Raw genomic sequence first — 20862 nt, forward strand, 5'->3', positions numbered from 1 at the left:
TTTCATGTATGGAATTGGAAGGCTTCATGGACTGATTCTCACTAGGTCTTATTCTGTTTATATAGAATTAAGTACAAAAGAATAGGCTAACAAGAGCATATGCTAGAAAACGTGATTCTCCGAGTTATTAGAAATCATAATAGTCCTTCAGGGAAAAAATAACAGCTTTGTCTGTTTTATGATTTGGCTTGTGAACTTACATATATCCTCTCCCCCCTTTTTTCTGACCAAGAATGTCACAAGTATATAGTTCTTTATACCTTTCCGTTACCTAGCAATGCATAGTTTCTTTTTTCCCCATTAGTGACTCTGCAAAGTAGAGGGTTTATTGGCACAAACCCTCTCACCTGGGGCTGAAGTTCTTGATGACACACACGGCTTCCGTTCTCCCACTAATGTCTGGTTTTAATGTTAAAAACTTAGGAGAGAGAAGAAAAGAAAGCGATTGGTATGCTTACAAGTTACACTAAGAAGGTTTAGAACACGGGCGGAAGTGACAGGCTTCTAGTGTTTCCCACTCTGCTGACGTCTGTCGAAAAATGCTCTGCGCACAGAAGCCGCCTTAGCTGTGTCTCCATCACGCAGGAGTCTCTTCTGCAGTGGCATTTGTTCAGTAATGGAAGAGAACTGTTAGACGGTGTCTCTTGTCTGCAAGCACTTCTGTCGCGTCGGGAAGTTAAGTCCCCCTTGTGTGTCTCACTGTGAGCCGGAGGCAGAACGTAACTCGTGCCACACGGAACAGGGAGAAACAAAACGAGTCTGCTGACAGCTCGCTGTGTGCAAGAGCTCTGCACGCACTGTCCGTTCGCCCCTAACGCCGTCCGACTGGACCTGCTCCTCTAAGTGACGGTGTTTCCGAGTCTGGAGCGGTCAAGGAACCCAGGAATGGTTTGTCAGTGAAGCTGGGATTGAAAATAGATCTGTGTGTACTCTACACTTAACCTTTCTCCTACAGCGCTCTGCTCTCCCAACCGGAGAGCAGTATATGAGCCGGCGGAGGAAAGCATGCAGGCCCCGTGCCTTTGAGATGGCCTCAGGGGCAGAAGGCAGGCTGAGCTAATTCCTGAAAAGGGGGACGGATCAACCTTGGCAAAAAACAACAGGGACACTCAAGTCTCTGGTCTCTGCTCAGACCAGTGCTTCTGCCTGGAATGCGCTTCCCGCAGGGAGCTGCTTTCATAGCCCACCCCCATGGATCAGGCCTGCCCTGACCGCCGCTTCACGCACTGCTGTCAGAGGCTCCCCAGCCTACACCACTTTGCGCCCCACTTTCAGGCACTTACCACTGAGAACTTGCTGTACACTTTAGTGTCCTGGCGCGTTTGTGGACTCTCTTCTGCCTTTGAGTAAGGCTTCGTGAGGACAGCGATATCTGTCTTTTTCGTTCATTCGCGATGCATCGTAGGCACCCAGAATAGTGCCAGGCACCGAGCGGGTACTCCGCAGCTGTTGTTTGAAGGTACAAAGATTTTGAGTTAAGAGTCAGCAAAACATGTTCGAGGCTCTAGGAAGACCAGTCCTGCTGGAGTAGGGAGTCCCGTGTGTTGCATATTCCAGTTGGAAAAGTAGGGCAGAACCAAACTGTGAGAACTTAAATCCTAAACAAAGGAATTTGTTTATTTTTTGGTAGGAAATAGAAGAGCTTTCTGGAGTTTTCATTTTAAGTAACAGTGTAGGGGCACCTGGATGGCTCAGTGGGTTAAGCCTCTGCCTTTGGCTCAGGTCATGGTCCCAGGGTCCTGGGATCAAGCCCCACATCGGGCTCTCTGCTCAGCGGGGAGCCTGCTTCCTCCTCTCTCTCTCTCTGCCTGCCTCTCCAACTACTTGAGATCTCTGTCTGTCAAATGGATAAAATAAAATAAAAAAAATTTAAGTAACAGTGTATTAATTTAGTGGCATCAAAGTAATATCCCAGTGACATCTTGTTACCTTTCCTCCATGCTTTTTTGAAGTGTTTTTAGTTTCACCTCGTAAAATTGGCTTTAATAAAGAGAAATTACCTCACATGCGTAGGGGCCCCTAGGTAAAGGAGGCTTCAAGGTCAGCTGATTTCAGGTCGAGTCCCCTCACGATTGCACCCACTAGGGCCTGTCAGTCAGTATCTTGTGGTTCTCTCAAAGCCACGGTAGAGAAGTCCTTCCCTTCGGTCTGATGGGGCCAACTGTGGCAATTATTCAGAATCTGGCGCACATTACATATTTGTTAAATATTTGGGGACTGAGTCGTTAAGAGCACGCTGTCCTAAGAAGACGGCTGTTTGTAGACAAGCTCCGCAGCTCCTGCAGAATGCAGGGGTGGCTGAAAGAGGCTGCGTGCAGCCCCTTGGAAGTAGAGTTGACCCTTGAACACTGCGGGGCCTAGGGCTGCTGACCTGTCCCCCACCAGCACCACCCACTGAGGATCTGCATGTAACTTGACCAAACTTAGCTGCTAAGAGCCTACTGTTGACCAGAAGAAAACTTACTAGTAACATAAACATAGATTAACACATTTTGTAGCCCCACAATAATCTAAACTTAGGGATCGGAAAATATTAAGAAAAGCATAAGAAAAAATACATTATAGCACTATAGTATATTTGTCCAAAAATCCACGTATAAGTGGACCCGTTCAGGTCAAACACATGTTGTTCAATGGTCAATTGTCTATGTTAATTTTCGTGGAAAATAAGTATTTTCCATGATGAGAAGACAGATATGCTCTACTTAGAAATACTAGAAGACCTGCAAACCCCACAAGGGGAAGTGAACGGGCAGTCTCACAGGACAGAGGCACAGCGAAGTCCCTCCAGAGATCACCAGTGTCCATCACTTCAGACCACTGTGTCTTTTCTTTGGATGCACAGTATCCATATCTTCAGGTTCAAAAATCTTGAACTTCTCTTCCCATCCTACAGAATGAGCACTGAAAAGCTTGTCCATGGAAAGATGTAGTAAAAATGTATATTAAACTTAAGGAAATGATCGATCAATTTAAAAAGTAGAAATTATTCAAAACACAGTCTCGGAACATAGAAAAATAAAGCCAAAACTAAACACCAAGTAAAAGAACATGTAAGCAGCCACGGAACTTCAAATCAGCCATCAAAGTACAAGTTCCTTTAGTTTCTAATTATATTTGGAGTCATTCCTGAAATCCCATTTCATACTCAAAGGACTGTCAAAAGTGACCATAAAAATAAAAGTACAAATATATACACAGTTTTAAGGATTTTTAAGGACTTATTTTTGACTTAAAGATATCCTGACAATATAACTTGATTCTAAAAAAGTTTTTTCCACAAAGACATTTTCAAGTAACAAAGCAGAAAGTTCTTCCCAGCCTCCTCAGGCAGTTCGTAATTCCTTGAAAATCGTTTGGCAATTCCAGAGTAAGAGCCCAGGGCTTAGAATGTCTTCTTCTAAGAACCCATGATGGGAAGGTCTCCATACTTCCAACACACACTCAGGACTGAACTGTTGGAACCACGTTTCACACAGCTCAGCAGTAAAGCTTCCTTTCAAATGAAAGGCCTTGGGGATCATGGCAAAGTAAGAAATTGCCATGGATGCAAGATTTTGCATAATTCATGAGCATCAAATTAGTAACAAAAATGTTCACAACAGCAGACACTAATTTTTATGCAGCTTTAGGGGTTCAATTAACATTTGTTCACCAAATATATATACTGTGGGATCATTATGTGCTGGGTGTGTCTCCTTGTTCTCAAGGAGCTAACATTCTAGTGGGATTAGTGGGATGATTAAACTAGAAAACAAAAACTAATTTCAGAGAGAGAATGTGTATGACTGCTAAAGAGAAATGTAAAAGAAGAGAAGAAAAAGAAGAGAGCATCTTCAATCTCAACATCATTTTGATGATTTTTAAAAGCCCTGGGAAGAACAGCTAATCACGGGGAAAAAATTCCTTGGAGGATTACATAGTAAGTACACCTCGGGTATGCAGAAATAGATACTGGGATGGTGTCTTAGGGATACTCAAGTTCGATTTGAGAAGTGTCAAGCAAAACTGAGGGAAAAAGCAAAGGGTACTTGAATTTATCGATGCCTGGACATTCGGATTCTTCCCTTAAGCCAGCATTCAGATCTCGGGGTGGCTCTGGACACTGGGAGGTTCCGAAATGCCACAGGCTCAAGCGCCAGTCAGTCCTGAGAGGAAACCTCGTACAACTGCTTTTCATTATGTTTCTTAATCCGCTGGGGCATGTGACCATGCTCACTGCATTTCTTAGAAAACAGTTAAGAACATGTAAGTCTCCACAACTTCAGGATCTGCTCGTACATTTGTTGTAATGACTAAATCGCATAGTCCCATCTCTGGGGGCAGTTGGGGAGAGGCTAGGGGTTGGGAATTGAGGAGTAGATGAAACTCTGCTATGATGTGACGTCAGTATGGAAGGCAAAGTTGAGTGCTCTTCCTCAAGGACATTCCAGGGAATGGGATGCAGTACTCAAGTCACTTGGGAACAATACAATAATGCCCCCCAGATAGGGACTATTTATTGAATGTCTCTTCTCCAATAGTCCTAAGCTTGGTAATTTCTAAACTGCTCTGGGTAAAGTCACTTATTTTAGCTAGCATGGGAATCTAGTTTCCTTTAGGTTCTGGAGCATTGGAGGGATGGGGTAGACGTGTGTGTGTGTGTGTGTGTGTGTGTGTGTGTACATACACGTGTGTGGCGTGCTTGCTGGGGCAGATACCGGATTCAGAGACAGTTTGGAGGCTGCTGGTTGATTTGGCACTAGATGTGGTGTTACCTGTCGAAATGGTGGGAAGCAACAAATTGGAGCAAGATTAGCAAAGAGAAAACAACAGGCCTAAGCAGGTTAGTTACCAAGGATATCGAAAGAGGAAGGAGCATCCCAGCCCCGCTTGAACGTGTGGGACAGAAGTGTTTTGTCACTGGTCGAGATAAATTCGACTGTGCTTTGGCGGAACACAGAATCCTCGAGGTTTGGGGCGCGTTAAGTGTCCAGTAATGGTGGTAGGGATTGATCAGGAGGACACAGGATAGTGGTAGCATCAATTAGAGGCTGCTTCCCAGCGAGGGCTCTGGAGAGGCCCGGCCCAGCCGCTGTCCGGAAGGGCCGCATAAATATACTCTGGGTCCGAACCAGTGACCTAGAATGGAGTCCTGGCCAGTCTGTTTCTTGTACCCTGTTGGTCACGTGGGCATGCTGTTGTCATTGTGGCCGGCCGCAGGGGAGAGCCGCTCAGAGGGCCGCACCTAGACATGCCGTCCGTCCATCCGTCCGTCCATCCTTCGGTCTCGCTTTACGGGAAACACTGCTGACAGTCTCGTGCAGGAGCCCCCGACGCCCCGGACCCGTGGGACAAAGCTGCCCCGTGGTGTCCTTTGTGCCTCGGCCCGGGTGCTGTGCTCGGGCGTGTCTTACTCCAGCAGGTGAGAAATGCTGCAGTTAACGCCAGCAGCACAGATGTTCTCGGGCACGGTGGGGGTCGTGTGGTTGGCTCATGTCCAGTATCATTGGCAGCTGCTACCGTTTCAGAACGTCTCACAAGGCGATCTTGGAAGTGGCCTGTGGTATTTCGTTTCCCTCCAAACTTTGTTGTGTATCTAACTCTTGTGTTTAAGCTTTTGTTGATAAGATGTGTAAAGCCAAATTCTTTGATTTTGTAAGAGAAGACATAGCAAAGCAGCCTTCTAGTTTACTGAGAGTGAGTGACATACTCTGTATTTCAGAACCTACTCAAAGTTTCTAATTGTGTTTTCCCTTCCTTTTCCTTCCACCAGATGAGTCGGCTCCTAAGGAAGTCAGCAGGGTAAGTAATGAGAATGTCCTTTCTGTCTCCACAGTGCAGGAAATAAATCACGTTCCTGTGTTGTCTCAGTGCTCTCACATGTTAAAGTATTGGAAAAATAATGGCAAAGCCTGAGTGTCTGCCCCAGAGCGCCACTCCTTAATAGGGAGCAAAGTCGGTAGGGAGAGCCGTTGCCGATTGGGGGCCCCCAAAGCGAGTACAGCTCGCAGCTGCTGTTTGTCTGCACTGCACGTGCTAATGGGGTTTTCTGAATGAGCTGCCAACGTTAGAAATTGAGAGCCTGCATGTAAAGACTGGGTTTCTAGCTTCTCTTACACCGACACAAGCCTTCCCCGTGTGGCGGCAGGCGGCGGAAGCCTCTGCCTCACGCTCCCCCAGCAAGCGGCTCTACCCTGCCTTTGAGTTCATGCACCTTGTTTTGTGGACGAACGAAAGGTGACTGGTTACGTATTCGAGACGGGGCATTCCTCGGTACTTTTAGAAATATTAAACGCACTGTTTTCCTGTCCAAGAGAAATTACGTAGTATTAACTTTAAGAGACTTACCAACCTTAAAAGCTTACGGGTCGTGAGTACTGAAAGCATTTAGCAAATATGCATAGTAATGCAAAGTTATAATTAATTACATATGATAAATCTTGTACTTATGTATTTTGTATACAATAAAGATCTTACATGTGGAATACTGAAAATAGCCAGGTTGCAGCAGAGTCCCAGAGCCGGGGTGCTGATCAGCGCTCTGCCGTCTCAAAGCTCTGCAGTGGCGCCGTGCACTTTATATATCAAGGTGGTGGGCAGACAACTAGTTTCCTCACCAACAGTCCCTGTTGTCTTGTAACCCAGACTACAAGAGATGCCTAACCTCAATTTAACGTTGACAATTCTGAAGAAACTTTAGATTTTGTTGTTGTTTTTGAAGGAGATGGGGAAAGGAATGCCCCAAAGAGGTAGTTTTAAGCAGTCCGTGTTTTCCTGACATTCTGTCCTGTTGACGACGAAGAGTGGAACAGTACTTCTGAGGCCGGCCTTCTGTCAGCATGTTAATTCTGTTCACCTGTCGGCCAGAACCCACACACACAGATTTTGTGCCAGTGTTATAACTGATTTTCTGACTGCATCGCACTCCTTTAAATATAAACTAGGTTATATTTGGGTAGAACAGTTGTATAGACGAGGAGTGGACTTTTTTATTTTACTGAACCCATTTCTGTATATTTTAGTTATACAAAATATCGCTGCAAGACAGGTCGGATTCGGATGACATTGTCACGTCATTCTTAGTACGCCAGCGCCTTCTTTCTGGCTGAAGAGAGGGGAGATGTGTGCTGAGACAGCACCGTGGACTATTTTTAAGGCCGTTAGCAATGATGACAAAAGTATAGAGATCATTTTTGCTGTTATTTTATAAGGTTCTCTTATTTTGTGCCTCATGTTGAGAAAGTCTATCTCCAGTTGAGAATTACTAATTTATGAGCTGAGAATAGAATAGAATAGAATAGAATAGACACATAATAGGTAATAGTAGAATAGATACTAGGGTAGTATCAATCGCCAAAATCTTTAAAATGGTTTATTCTCAATATAACCCCTATCATCAGGGTTTATGACGGATATTCAGAATTTGCTTTCTATAGCAGTACGGCATTGTTTTCAATTAAAATTAAGGTTTAGAAATGTGGGCACCTGGGGAGCTCAGTGGGTTAAGCCTCTGCCTTCGGCTCAGGTCATAGTCTCAGGGTCCTGGGATCGAGCCCTGCATTGGGATCACTGCTCAGCTTCTCCCTCTCTCTTTGCCTGCCACTCCCCTTGCTCGTGATCTCTCTCTCCAATAAATAAATAAAATCTTTATATATATATATATATATATATATTTTTTTTTTTTTAAAGGTTTAGAAATGCGTAGTGCAGCCTTTCGGTAGGGAGGGCTTGTTTAGGAACATCCATTGTCAAAAGTCATGCTCCTTATGCGGGCGGCTGTTGTACCCACAGACCGTTCTAAGTTTTGTGAGACACTTTCCCATTTAGAGCCAAACCACCTCTCCTTAACTGTCATCGTTAGTATGGGTTTTTCCTTTCTTCTTCTTCTTTTTTTTTTTTTAATTAGTAATTTTTTTGATTTTTGTAGCAACTCAAAAAAAAAAAAAAAGCAAAACTCTCCCCCATACTCCACCTGAGAGCTCTCTGAATAGAGAGGTTACGTTCTCTCTTCCCAGTGAAGCGCACCTACTTTTAAAACATTTTCCCCGAAATGCCTCCCCCACATCTACTTAAACATTCTCTGGGCCAGGTGTCGATGTCAGTACATTTTTAGCAGGTGGCAGCTGTGACATGACATCACACACCCAGGGTGGCCTGACCCTGCTGACCTGGGGGAGGACGGGTAACTGCTTGGAAACAGTGTATCTGTAATATAGTTTGAAGGGAGAATTCAGTTTTTCAAGAAATTATACAACATTTCCGGTTACTAATCCTTTAGAAAGCAAGATTTTTTTTTTTTTTAACGTGAAGTCAAGTCAGTTAAGTCTGAACCCGTCCCCTCTCTTCCTCTTCCTCTCCTCTGTCCCTTTCTCTCTCCCTGTCTTCCTCCTTACCTGCCGTTCAGTCAACAGATACTAATTGAAGTTTGTGTGCCGGACCTCATCCTATGTGCTGGGGTATAGTGTGAGCCAAACAGATTCTGGTTCCCCCAGTGTGCTTGGAGGAGGGCATGGTGGAGACCGTTGAAAAAATGTTTGATTTATGCATATCAGGTAATGCTAAGTTCTGATAAATACACAGAAAAGTCAAGCTGGGTAAGTGCTAGTGAGTGGTGGGGCCCAGAGTGCACTTCCTGGCTTCTTGAATACTAGGGCAGCCGGAGGGGTTTATTTGATACATTGACATTTGAGCAGGGACCTAAGGGAATGAAAAAACCATCCGGAAGGAGGAGACGGCTGCTGCAAAGGCCCTGAGATAGACCAGCGTGTCTAGAGCAGACTGAGGAATGGTGGGCGGCGAGCGACGGCGTTGGAGTGGAAGAGGGGGTCAGCGCGGACGCAGACGGCCTGTGCTAGTCCAGGGTGCAGGCCGGGAGGGGAGGACACCGGCGTGAGGGCTGTGGTGGCGAAGTGTGGTCAGAGTCAGGTGTGCTGAGAAGGAAGGGCTCACGTTGTCTGTGGCGGTGGCGGCGGGCAGGGGTTAGTAACGACTCACAGCTTGTTTGTCTGAGCACTGGCCCAAGGAAGCTTCTCTTGACGACTGCGGCGGCGACAGCAGGATGCGTGTGGGGGAGCGAGGCGCGGAGCTCCGTCGGTTGGTCTTGGACAGCGAGATCGGAGTTCTCGGACATCCGACTGGAGATGATGGGAAAGCGGGCGCGTACACTGTCGAGCCAAGAGGAAAGGCCACAGCGAGGGATGTGGGTGTGTTTCGGTCCGTACGTGCCGTCGATGCCATGGGACGGGACAACGTCCCTTCGGGACATTGTGGAGAGGAACGGTCTGAGCACTGAACTTTGGACGCGTCAGTTGTCCCGTGGAGAAGACACGGAAAGTTCTCAAAGTAACTCAGTAACGTGAGGAAAACCGAGAAAACTCCTTTGTCAACAGACTAAGAACACATTTAACCATAGGACTGTGTGTTTATTTAACTGACCTTGTTTCAGACCATCCTAGCACTCCGAGGAAGCCTCCGTCTTACCCTCCTTCACCCAACATTCACTTTTGAAGCTGCAAATCCGAGGAATTTTTCCAGTTCTTTTTCTATGTCCCTTTTCAGTTTGTTAAATGCATAAGGCAGAGCTGCCAGTGAGAATTTCACCGATGATAATGATGAGAAATACTGTGTCAAATGCCTTGTTAAAAGCGGCAGATCCGGGGACGCCCGGGGGCTCAGCGGGCCCAGCGTCCAGCTCTTGGTCTCAGCTCGGGTCTTGATCTCAGCGTCGGGAGGTTAAGCCCCACTGTGATCTCCTCGCGGGGCTTGGGATCGACTCCGAGCGAAACCCGACGAAACAGAGCAGCGTATCTGGGCAGTCTGCTACAGTTTTCTGATCACACATCGACCGGCTGTCACCGTAGTGGTTGACCCTCATCTGGGCTCATCAGGGAAGAAACTAGCCAGAACGTCTCCCATCGCATCGTTTCCGTCTGTGTGGCGCAGGGCAGGCAGTAAACACGGGAAGGAAGTAGCACCCGCCAGGGTCGGCGGTGATGGACACGGGAGAGACGGAGCGGGGCTGCGGGGTGTCGGCCTGGGCGTGTGTGCGTGTGCGGCCCGGCGTGGCTCACCAGGAAAGTGACTTGAAGGGGACTTGAAGCCGTGAACCTTGCTGAGACCTGGGGGAGAGTGTTGCAGGCCGACGGCACAGTAAGGGCAGACGCCTGAGACGGAAGACTGCCCTCAGTGTGCGGGGCAGGGAGGCTGTGCGCTGGAGCTGGGTGAGCGCAGGAAAGCCCTGGTCGCAGAGGTTGAGCAGGGGACATCTCTGCTCAAGGGAGAGGGCGGCTGTCAGCCATGTCTGTCACTTGTTTTCATCTCGTCGGCACAATTAATCTTTTCTTCTGTTGTTACTGTTACTATTGTCGCTATTCTTGAGGTGGTTCCAGCTTATAAGTCAAAAGATTTCTGACGAGAAGAGGGAAAGAAAATACCAAGGTAAGAAGTCTGGATGCTGAGTTGCCGGGATCCACCAGATTCTGGCTTGGTCTGGAATTCTTGGATACTGCCTTTGTCCCTCAAAATGCTGTCGATACACTCCATTATATCCGGATGTGTGTGTGTGTAAATGTTGCTTTTTTCTTTTCTGAATACTTAGCAGACTGTCATTTGCTATTGGAATTCATTACTTTTACTGGGTTACATGTAAATGCTTCAGCTTTTGTTAATTTAGCCTGGCATATGACGAGCTTTCTCGGTCATTTTACGAGTCTTTCTTTAGTACAGGATATTTTGTTTGCTTGTTTCTTGGTGCATCAGTTCTGTCCTTTCTGTTTTGTTCTCTTCAAGATATCAAATATTCAGTCTTTCTCTTCTCCCGTTCTCTTCATGTTTCTAAAGAACCGCTCAGATCACTCTGCATCATTGACATGAACTTCAGCAAAATAATTCCGTACTGTTCCTAATTCTGTTTAAGTTTACGATGGCTCTTTTTGATTAAAGTCACCTCTGTATTTTGGTGCTTTTCCTTCATTTCTGTGTGTCTTTTGACATCATTAGTAAATTCTTATTAATTCTTTCAAGTTTTTTGAAAGCAGTTGCTTTCCTAAAATTCATTTTTCACATATTCTTCCTCTCACATCTCAAAGTAGCTTTGAGTACACCAGCATAGTACTCATATCTCGTGTATTTTGGGTAGATCTTCTTTTTCTCATGTTATGTATGTTGAGAGGTTATTTGTTGACTTCCGTTTTTGTGTTTGTTTCTCCTTGAATATGTTAGGCGTGGTGTTTATGGGTAGAATTTCCTTGTCTCTGCACACCGTAGCTGTACTACATGTTGTGAGAATTCTCCTGTTAGATGCTGCGTTGGAAAGCTAGCTAGTGAGGTTCAGCAACACTGATTCCATAGTAGGTGCCCCGGGGGACAGGGAGGGAACAGTGGGGGACATTCCCACAGCAGAAATTTGCCTGTGCCGTTTGTCTGTTGTTGACTGAAACAAATTGTTATATCGGAGTCAAGATCTCCTCGCAATGTTTTTTCATTTTAACCTGTCCTGGTAAACAGTACGGCTACACCCAGTCAACTCAGTGATTTCGCTTCATTCTGTTAGTGATCCTGGTTTCCTTGAATTTCTCAGTGTATTCCTAAATACAGGGTCCTACCGCATAAACAGAGGGAACCGGCACCCACTGCTCACCAGGTGCATTTCGGATCGCAGGTCATTAATTTCCCCAGAGCATCTGTTACTGACTTAATACAGCAGTGCCGTTTCTGGGGACGGGATTTTAAGTAAGCCCCTGGTGACTGTTTTCGATTCGGTTTCACTGGCATTATGTCGCCTTGAAATCAGTGGCACGTGGCTGCCACAATTGCCTGGCTTCTCTGTTTTTATCTTCTTTGGTTCTTTAACAAAGTGAGAGGGGAAAGATTACAGACTGATAATTTTTTTTTAAGATTTTATTTTATCTCACAACCAACATGGGGCTTGAACCCACAACCCCATGATCAAGAGCCACACACTTCACTGACCGAGCCGGCCAAGTGTGCCTAGAATGACAACTTTTAAATGATTGTTTTTCCTGGGATAGTTCTTTTTTTGTTTTTGTTTGTTTTTTGGTTGTTCGTTTTTGGGTTTTTTTGTGGGGGTTTTTTTTTTCATTTATTTATTTATTTATTTGGTGGGAGCAGGGAGAGGCTGAGGGAGAGGGAAAGACAGAATCAAAAGCAGGCTCCATGCCCATCATGGAGCCCGACACAGCGCTCAATCCCACAACCCCAAGATCATGACTGAGCAGAAATCCAGAGTCGGACGCTTAACTGACTGAGCTGCCCAGGCACCCTCTTTTGCTCACATAAACCTTCTGTTCCTGCATTTATTGAGAAATTTCTGCGTTATCTACCTAATACCATGATCATACATTCCACAGACTAATTGTCTATTATATGATAATCAGCTTTAGTATAGGACGCCATGTGATCAGGAGGGCGGGAAGGTTTCAATTAGGGCAAAAAGCTGCACAGTTGTTCCCCTGAGGGCAGTTGAGAAGAGAGGATTTGCTGATGACAGACCCTGTGTCCCAGGGCTCAGCGGAGGGACTTTGTCAGCAGGGAGGGAGGACAGGAGGGAAGGCGAATCAGGTCGGTAGGTATGTGAAGTAGCCTGGATGGGGGTCCACATGATGGGGGGCCATTTTCAGGACTGCAGCTTCCTAGGGTGTGACGGAAGCACTGAAAACCAGCCTGCAAACATTTGCAAACTTCCCCCGTCTCCTACACCCCCTGCTTTCATATTTTGTGTTGTTCTAGTTGTACATTTCACTGTCAGCGATTTATTTAAGCTTTTTCTTTTTAGAATCTAGTTTTGTTTGATCGAAGTCGTACTGCTGTGTAAGAGTCAGAAGTTTAGGGATGAGATGTATGTTTGAACACTGACAAACAGGAGCACCTCTCAGTCCACAGGATTTTGAGTAAGATCATTTTACTTCTGCATGTATTTACTCTGAATTCAAATTGTGAGAGCAGCACTCAGCTTCACATAGAAGGGAAAGCGTTTGTATAAAATTGAACATTTGCTTTGGGGACTATTTTGGTAATTTCACATGAAGAGTCTTCTCCCTCCTGTTCACATCCTTTGTATGTATTTGTATTATCTTTATCCTTTCTTCTTTGCAACTTGAAATTGCTTCTGCTTGACATTTGACATAGAGTATGCAACCCTGAGGGGTTAGGTGGTAGGATTTCCTTAATCTACTGCTCTCGTGATGCCTAATGAAGTCTAGGCACAGCTTCTCTCGAAAAGCAGGTGAAGAGGAGCATGGGCATAATCAGCCCCATCATGGGACCAGAAGTCAAACTTGGCCACCGCCTGACTCGACGAGTCCATCACCCAGTGACAATTCAGGATTTCCAGAATTTCTGTCGGAATCTGTTGGAGAAGGAGAGTGGCATTATGCCTTGATGTGAAATGCATGAATGATGTGGAAATTAGCAGGAGTGTCTGAGCCCTGTGAAAGTCACTGAAGCACTGACCAGATAATTACGGTGCAGGTGTCCGATTCTTCCGTGAGTGGAAGTTTGTAGAGCAGGTAGCAGCAGCATCAGAGAAAACACTGCCAGGACGTAGCTCTGAATGTCTCCGTTTCTGTTGGATATTTGTGTTATTTGTTTCTGTTAAGTATGAGCTGCTCTTGCCAATTGGGTGTACAGTTTGCCTTTGCTTGTCTTGGTGATCTCAGGTGATGCAGCCTCTTTCATGTCAGAGGTTCACAGTTTTTCCTCCCCTCTGAATCGTCAACCCTAACCTTGTCTCCTTTTTTTTAAGACTTAGTAATTGTGGGAGGAACATGGCAGAGGGAGAGAGAGAGAATCTCAAGCAGACTGAGCTGGCCACAGAGCCCAAATGCGAGACTTGATCTCAATGACCCTGAGATCATGACCTAAGTGGAAACCGTGAGTCGGACACTTTACTGGCTGAGCCCCCCAGCACCCCACCATCATTCTTAAATTAGAGCCAACTCTATGTTTCTGAGAAGACTGAGGCTGTTTGCAATGAGCCGCTTTTCTCTGCTGGTTCATATGTCAGAAGGTCTCCCCTGGATTTGTGGTCGGTGTTGCGTTCTTGCGTCCTCCCACAGCTCTCCTTGTGCTCCTGCTTGCGGCCACTTTACCCAGGGCTCCTTCCACTCACGTGGAACTATTTACACTGGGCATTTTCTAACGAAATCAGAACAGGGCTTCTGAGACAATCGTAAGATCACCTTAATGCAGCCGGTGACAGCCGTCAGATACTTCCTTCCCGTCTTTCTCCTTCACATGCTCGTCTTTGTGTACTGCTACTTACAGTACGCATGCTCGTTTGGTTCTGGGGATTTTCAGTTTGCATTATGCCATAAGTAGTTCATGTTGTTATGCCATCCGATATTGTCTCCGGTGACTACAATGTCTCATTGAATTTCTTCTCCATGGTAGTGTTTTACTTTCTCTTGGTTGGATTGTTGGATCTTTACACTATTTTGTTTTTCATAGACTGATTATGGACATGGCAGTCTTATTCTTATGAAATAATTCCTAAAGAAAATGCTAGGATCTGAGGTTAATAGGTCAAAGGATATGAATATTTTATAGCATTTAATACACATTTATCAACTTACTGTTGTGGTTTATACTTTCATTTTAACCAGATTAAATTAGCAATTATACATCTTGTATATAAACAGCAGGGACATTGTTTTAGTATTTTTATTTAAAGCAAATAAGCAGCCTGCCTGGGTGGCTCAGTCAGTTAAGTGCCTGACTTGGGCTCAGATCATGATCTCAGAGTCCTGGGATTGGGGGGCAAAATATACCCCCCCATGGGGCTCCCTGCTTAGGGGGAGTCTGCTCCTCCCCGTTAGTGCACACACACTCTCTCTCACACAAATAAATAAAAATCTTTATTTTTTTTTTAATTTATTTATTTATTGGACAGAGAGAGAGCACAAGCCGCGGGGAGTGGTGGAGGGAGAGGGAGAAGCAGACTTCCTGATGAACAGGGAACTCAACCCCTGACTTGATCATGACCTGAGCAGAAGGTAGAAGCTCAGCCAACTGAGCCACCCCGGCTCCCTAATTAAAATCTTAAAAAAAAAAAAAAAGTGAATAAGAATCTTTCCACACTTAAATAGGTGTATTTCCTTTTGTGCGGGTTACATCTCTGTGCCTGTTGTTAGAAAACTGTTAAAAGAGCTCGTCTGATGCAGTGTAAATGGCACTTAGATTTGAATTCCTACTTTGCCACTTTTCATCTGGGTGACCTTTTAATAAAATAACTTTTCAAAGCCTCAGATGTAAAATGGGGATAAAAATCAACCGAATTTATAGGATGCAGCTAAAACAGGATGAAAATTTATATTCTTCTATTCATTAATTAGAACACCAAAAACAATTTTTTAAAAAGTGGGGGAATTAGTAAGAGAAGAAATTAACGATCCACACTCTAAAATATAGATGTGATTAATAATGCAAGAGGTATTTTATTGAATGGATCAGTAAAATACACTATCTTTGGCAATCTGTTCAAGAAGTAAAATACAAACGTTAAGGAATGAGAAGGGGAATATAACTATAAACACGGAGATTAGGAATAATTTAATAGGGTATACTAATACATTTGAAAATTTGGATTTAGTGGCCAATTTTGAGGAGATTCTACATTATCAAAACTGAAGAAGAGTTAAGAAACTTAAACATACTATTAGCCAATGAAAAATCTGAAAAATTCATGAAGACCTAAAATGGCATGATGTCCAAAAGCTTTACTAGATAATTCCACCAAACATTAAAGAGGAGATAGCTGGTGCATAATATAAAGTATGCATTTCAGAAGTTAGGGAACAAACTTATTCTAGGAGGGAAGTTTATTCCTGTCACAAAAGTTAGAGCATTATACAAAACAGAAAAACTTGCCAGCCATTTTTATTGGCGCAAACATAAGTGTGGAAATCCTCAGTAAATAAATTCAGCAGCACTTTAACAATTGTTCATTGCCAGGCACTGGCAAGTAGATTAGTGCAGTAATTCTGTAAGACATGAAGATGATTTGGACCAGAATTGCGGGTAATGGAGGTGGGGAGCCGTGCTTGGGTTGATGGATGCAATGCTAGATATATTTGGAAGGTAGAACTAACACGAGTTGCTGATTAATCCAGATGTGTGGGATAAAACAAGAAAGGAGAAATGATGGCACTTGGGTTTTGCCCGCGCAGATGAGAAGATGGGTTGCCATTGCACGGATGGGAGTGTTTGCTCAGGTTTGCGTGTGCTGTTTGAGAGCGCCTAGCAGATCTCTGAATGCTGATGTTGAGGAGGTGGTGGTTGGGTTTTGGAGTCTGGAGTTTAGGTGAATGAGGTGAACGAGAGATATAAATTTGAGATTCCTTAGTAATATGGGTGATTTCGGAACCAGCAGTATATTATGGGATGTAACGATGCAAGGCTGGAGAGATCTCCGTGGAGGTGGGTGTGGTTTGAATAGAGAAGAAAATGTAAACAACAGCACAGGGCCAGGACGTTTCGGAGCCTGAGATGGGAGGAAACCCCACAAAGACTGGAAAGAAGTGTCCGGAAGGCGGGCGAGAAGCTGGGGCGAGTGAGCGGCAGTGCCGGAAACACTATGTCGGTCAAAGACATAGTCAGCTGCGTCGGTGCTGCCCCCATTTCAGGGGAGCGGAGGGTTAGCTTGTCGTTGGCGATCTTACTAAGAGCTGTCTCCTTGGAGCGATTAGAGTGAGTTTGAGCAAAAGAGAAATTGAAGGCAGCAAATACAGACAGTCGCTTTATAGAGTTTTGCCTTGAAAGGGAGGTGGGGAGCTAGATAGGAAGGGAACTGAGATTCTTCTTACTGAGCTATAAGTCGACATGTGACATTTTACTACCAGTTGTACGACCCAGTGCACAGCGATTCGCTATCTGTAATGCTGCTGTGACACCCCCGTGAGCCCAGAGAACGTGCATCACACATAGTCACCTTTCTGTCTTGTGATGAGGTCGTCTCAGATCGACTCTCTGTGCACCTTTCAGACACATAACACAGTACCGTTAAGTGTAGCTGCCGTACATGGCGTCCCTGGGACTTGGTTATGCTTCTAAGTGATTGCGTGTACCTTTTGACCTTCTTCGTTCATTTTGCCCACCCCTCAATTCCTGAGATGTTTGGTTTTTAAAATGCTTTTTTTTTAAAAAAAAAGGGGGGCAAATGACAACGTGCATGTGTATTTACGGGAGCGATCCAGGAGAGAGGACATGTGCTGATACAGGACAGGGAGGGACGAACGCGGGAGGGACAGTGACTTACCCACCACTGGAGCTTCCTCGTGGCCAGATCAGTCTTTCCCTTTAGAACTCAGCTCCATTTACTCATTTTCCACTTCTTTTCGTTCTGTATCAAGTATGAAAGACTTGAAATTGGTTATCAGAAAAGTGACTATAACAACAAAACAGTGGAAGAAGTCGAAGAGAAAAAAAAAGTTTTTGAGTAGTTACTACTTTTCTTGGAATAAGCCGAAGACGTGGCTTTCAACTTCCAGGCATGTGAAGCGTGACCCAAGGAAAGTCACTTCACTTATTCCCTAAGGAAAGAGTGCCGATCCCTGTTTTTTCAGGGCAGAGTTTGTATGATTATTATTATTGAATTTCATAAAAATGCAGATCTGTTTATAGATCTGATTTTGTATCAGTTGTTCATTTCAAAGGCATAATATTAAAATGTGGTTCAATGTCAAGTCAATGGGGTGATATATGGTACTGGAGAGGGTACACATGTTAGAATTTTCTGGAGTAATTTCTCAACCAGCTCCTCCCTCTAGTAGATAATCTCAAGCTAAGGTGCTGTGGCCCAAGGGCAGAAGTTAGAACATGCGGAGAAGCAGACAGAAAGCATGTCTTTAAAATCTTCCTCAGTATAATTTCCTTTAATCAGACTTTGGCTAAGAGGGGAGTCTTGGACAGTTAACGATGATACTTGTAAACAGGGACCTAGAGGGCAGACAGGTATAGCCTGTCCCCATGGATTATCAGTGTATCTAGAAGACAGAGAAACCAGAGGAAAGACAGGAGAGGTAATGTTCCCATCAGGTAAAATGAAATTCTGGCATTTTGAATTTTGAATATCATAGAACCCAATAAATCTTTCTTATTCCATTAGAAAATCACCCCACCTTAGTGAGGAATAAAGAGTGCTTACAAGCCAAGTCCATGTCTTCATTATTACGCAGGCCAAAACAGCTTTAGGCAACCTGAGTTTTGTGGAAGCCCGAAAGAAGTTTTCTTATAAGGCATGGTATGGTTCGTTTTAGCCTAAATTTCATTTTGGAGTCTTTGCTGCTGATTATTAACAATAACCACAGAAACTTCAGAAAGCTGTGTGGAGTATCAGTTCTGAGCATCTCGGCTTCCTGAAAGAATTAGCTGCAAAATACTTCTCTACATAACCGAAGTGCATTTTTCTGCTCTGCGGAAACATTTCATACTGACCATTTAAAGACCGTGACTTTGCTGGCTTGTGCTTAAGATGAAGCCCATAATCTTGACAGTAGACTAAACACGTGGGTCATCTGCCTGAGAAAGGTTTTGCTGATCCAGCCTGTGAATGAGTCACTAGGGCAGTAGGCAACGTGTTGTTTCATCTAAAGAGCAGTATCAGGGACGCCTGGGTGGCTCAGTGGGTTAAGCCTCTGCCTTTGGCTCAGGTCATGATCTCAGGGTCCTGGGATCTCAGGGTCCAGGGTCCTCCTATGCTCAGCAAGGAGCCTGTTGCCTCTTCTCTCTCTCTCTGCCTGTCTCTCTGCCTGCTTGTGATCTCTGTCTGCCAAATAAGTAAACAAGATTAAAAAAAAAAAGATAAAGAGCAGTATCAAACCATTAAGGGAAAAAAATTTTTTAAGTGGAAGCTAAACACATTCCTCTTTTGCAAGATTTTAAATTACAGTACCTGTGTTAGACGATTCTTGGCGACCACAGCTCTGTTTTAGAGGATAGATGTTGAGAAGTACTATCTACAGAGGGACTATATTAAGCCCATACACATACCTGGTTTTAGTCCTCAGAACCGAAGTCTGATTAAAGGCACATTTCCTTCTTGTATGAAAAAGAATATACTAATGGTCTAGTCATGGAGTTGTTGCCCATAAGATTCATTCCCCCCCCGGATTACAGTTTATGAAACTAAAATGGCAACAGAGTCAAAGAAGGTTTTAGTTTCGGCATAGGTGTTATCACGAGCTGATACCTTCTTATCTGTCTTCCCCAACTAGTACTTAAACTCCGTGAGAGTAGGAGCTTTATCTGATACCTGTAATAGTGCTTGACACACTGCTGAGGAGATAGTTGCTTCAACAATACTTAATTACATCCTGACATTCACAAATGGATCTATTGGGTTAAGCACTTAGATCCGTCTTCTCTCTCCCTAACTTTATTATTCATCTGCCCTGATAAGTGAATCCTTTTCTTCTAGCAGCCTTGAACTTACTAGAAATGCTTCCTGTGTCCATCAGTGATTTAAAACGGTTTTATCTCGGGGACTTCTTTTTCCTAAATTATTATTAAGAAAAGCCCTTTCATCTTATGGACCTTTTTCATCCTAAATTAAATTAGCTAATATTAGTAAACATTATAGAAAGCCCTTTGAAAACTTATTATAGGGTGCCTCAGTCATTGGGTGTCTGCCTTTGGCTCAGGTCGTGATCCCAGGGTCTGGGATCGAGCCCTGCATGGGGCTCCCTGCTTTGTGGGGGTCTGCTTCTCCCTCTGCCTCTCCTGCTGCTTGTGTTCCCTCTCTCGCTGTTCTCTGTCAAATAAATAAAATCTTTTAAAAAAACTTACTATAATGTTCTTTAGGAATGTTAAGTTTTTATTATTTCTGTTTCCTTGTGTTTAGCTAACCAGTTTTTAAGAGAACCTCACTTACAGAATCCCGGCCGGCTTGCCTCTGCCACTTTTAACAGGGACACAGTGTCAGGTCTTTCTGTCTCCCTCTCAACCTTGTATCCCACTGTGTTGCTCTCCTGTGGCCTTCAAGCTTCTGTATCCTTTCTAGCTCTCTGTGTGATGCTTCCTCTGAGCTGCCACACTGAGCTGCTGGTGCGCCTGCCTTCCTACCCTGTACCACACTTTGAAACAACCCCTGCGTAGCGTTTCCGTTCTGCTCAGTTACGTAGCAGCCCAGGTAAAGGCGGCTACTCTTCCGCTCCTTTCCTTTCCTTTCCTTTCCTTTCCTTTCCTTTCCTTTCCTTTCCTTTCCTTTTCCTTTTCCCTTTCCTTTCCTTTCCTTTCCTTTCCTTTCCTTTCCTTTCCTTTCCTTTCCTTTTCCCTTTCCTTTTCCTTTTCCCTTTCCTTTCCTTTCCTTTCCTTTCCTTTCCTTTCCTTTCCTTTGCTTTCCTTTCCTTTCCTTTCCTTTCCTTTCCTGTCTTTTCTTTACCCCGTACTGCTAGGATACACTCAGGATGCGTGTACTAGTCCCTAGGCTGATATTTAGGATTTTAAAACTTTTTAAAATAACCATTTGCAAAAGGGGCAGCAGCACCCTCTTTGCTACATACCCCCGTTCTCTTTGTCTGTCTTTGAGGTCCCCGCCCTCCGTAACTCTTCCTTGTGGTCGCTCATTCTTGGAGTAGTTAGAATTTTTCCCCCAGTGGTGTTTATGTAACATAAATGACTTCTATTTATAATTTATTTTAATCTAAAATATCTAAATCAGAGGCTCCTGGGGGGCCCAGTCGGTTAAAACCTCTGCCTTTGGCTCAGGTCATGGTCTCAGGGTCCTGGGATCGAGCCCCGCATGGGGCTCTCTGCTCAGCGGGGAACCTGCTTCCTCCTCTCTCTGCCTGCCTCTCTGCCTGCTTGTGATCTTTGTCTGTCAAATAAATAAATAAAATCTTAAAAAAATAAAATAAAATATCTAAA

General features: G+C 44.5%; 1 protein-coding gene across 2 annotated transcripts in view; it reads left to right on the forward strand.

The window, feature by feature from the left end:
* Positions 1–20862, forward strand: part of PDE10A (phosphodiesterase 10A) — a 573461-nt gene that overhangs the window by 452060 nt on the left and 100539 nt on the right. For both annotated transcript variants that reach the window (XM_046006911.1, XM_046006910.1), the window contains one exon: positions 5756–5784. In XM_046006911.1, coding sequence (XP_045862867.1) covers positions 5756–5784 — 29 coding nt within the window. The remainder of the gene's footprint in view (positions 1–5755; positions 5785–20862) is intronic.

Source organism: Meles meles, chromosome 5, assembly GCF_922984935.1.
Source record: "Meles meles chromosome 5, mMelMel3.1 paternal haplotype, whole genome shotgun sequence".
In the NCBI taxonomy this organism is placed as follows: Eukaryota; Metazoa; Chordata; class Mammalia; order Carnivora; family Mustelidae; genus Meles; species Meles meles.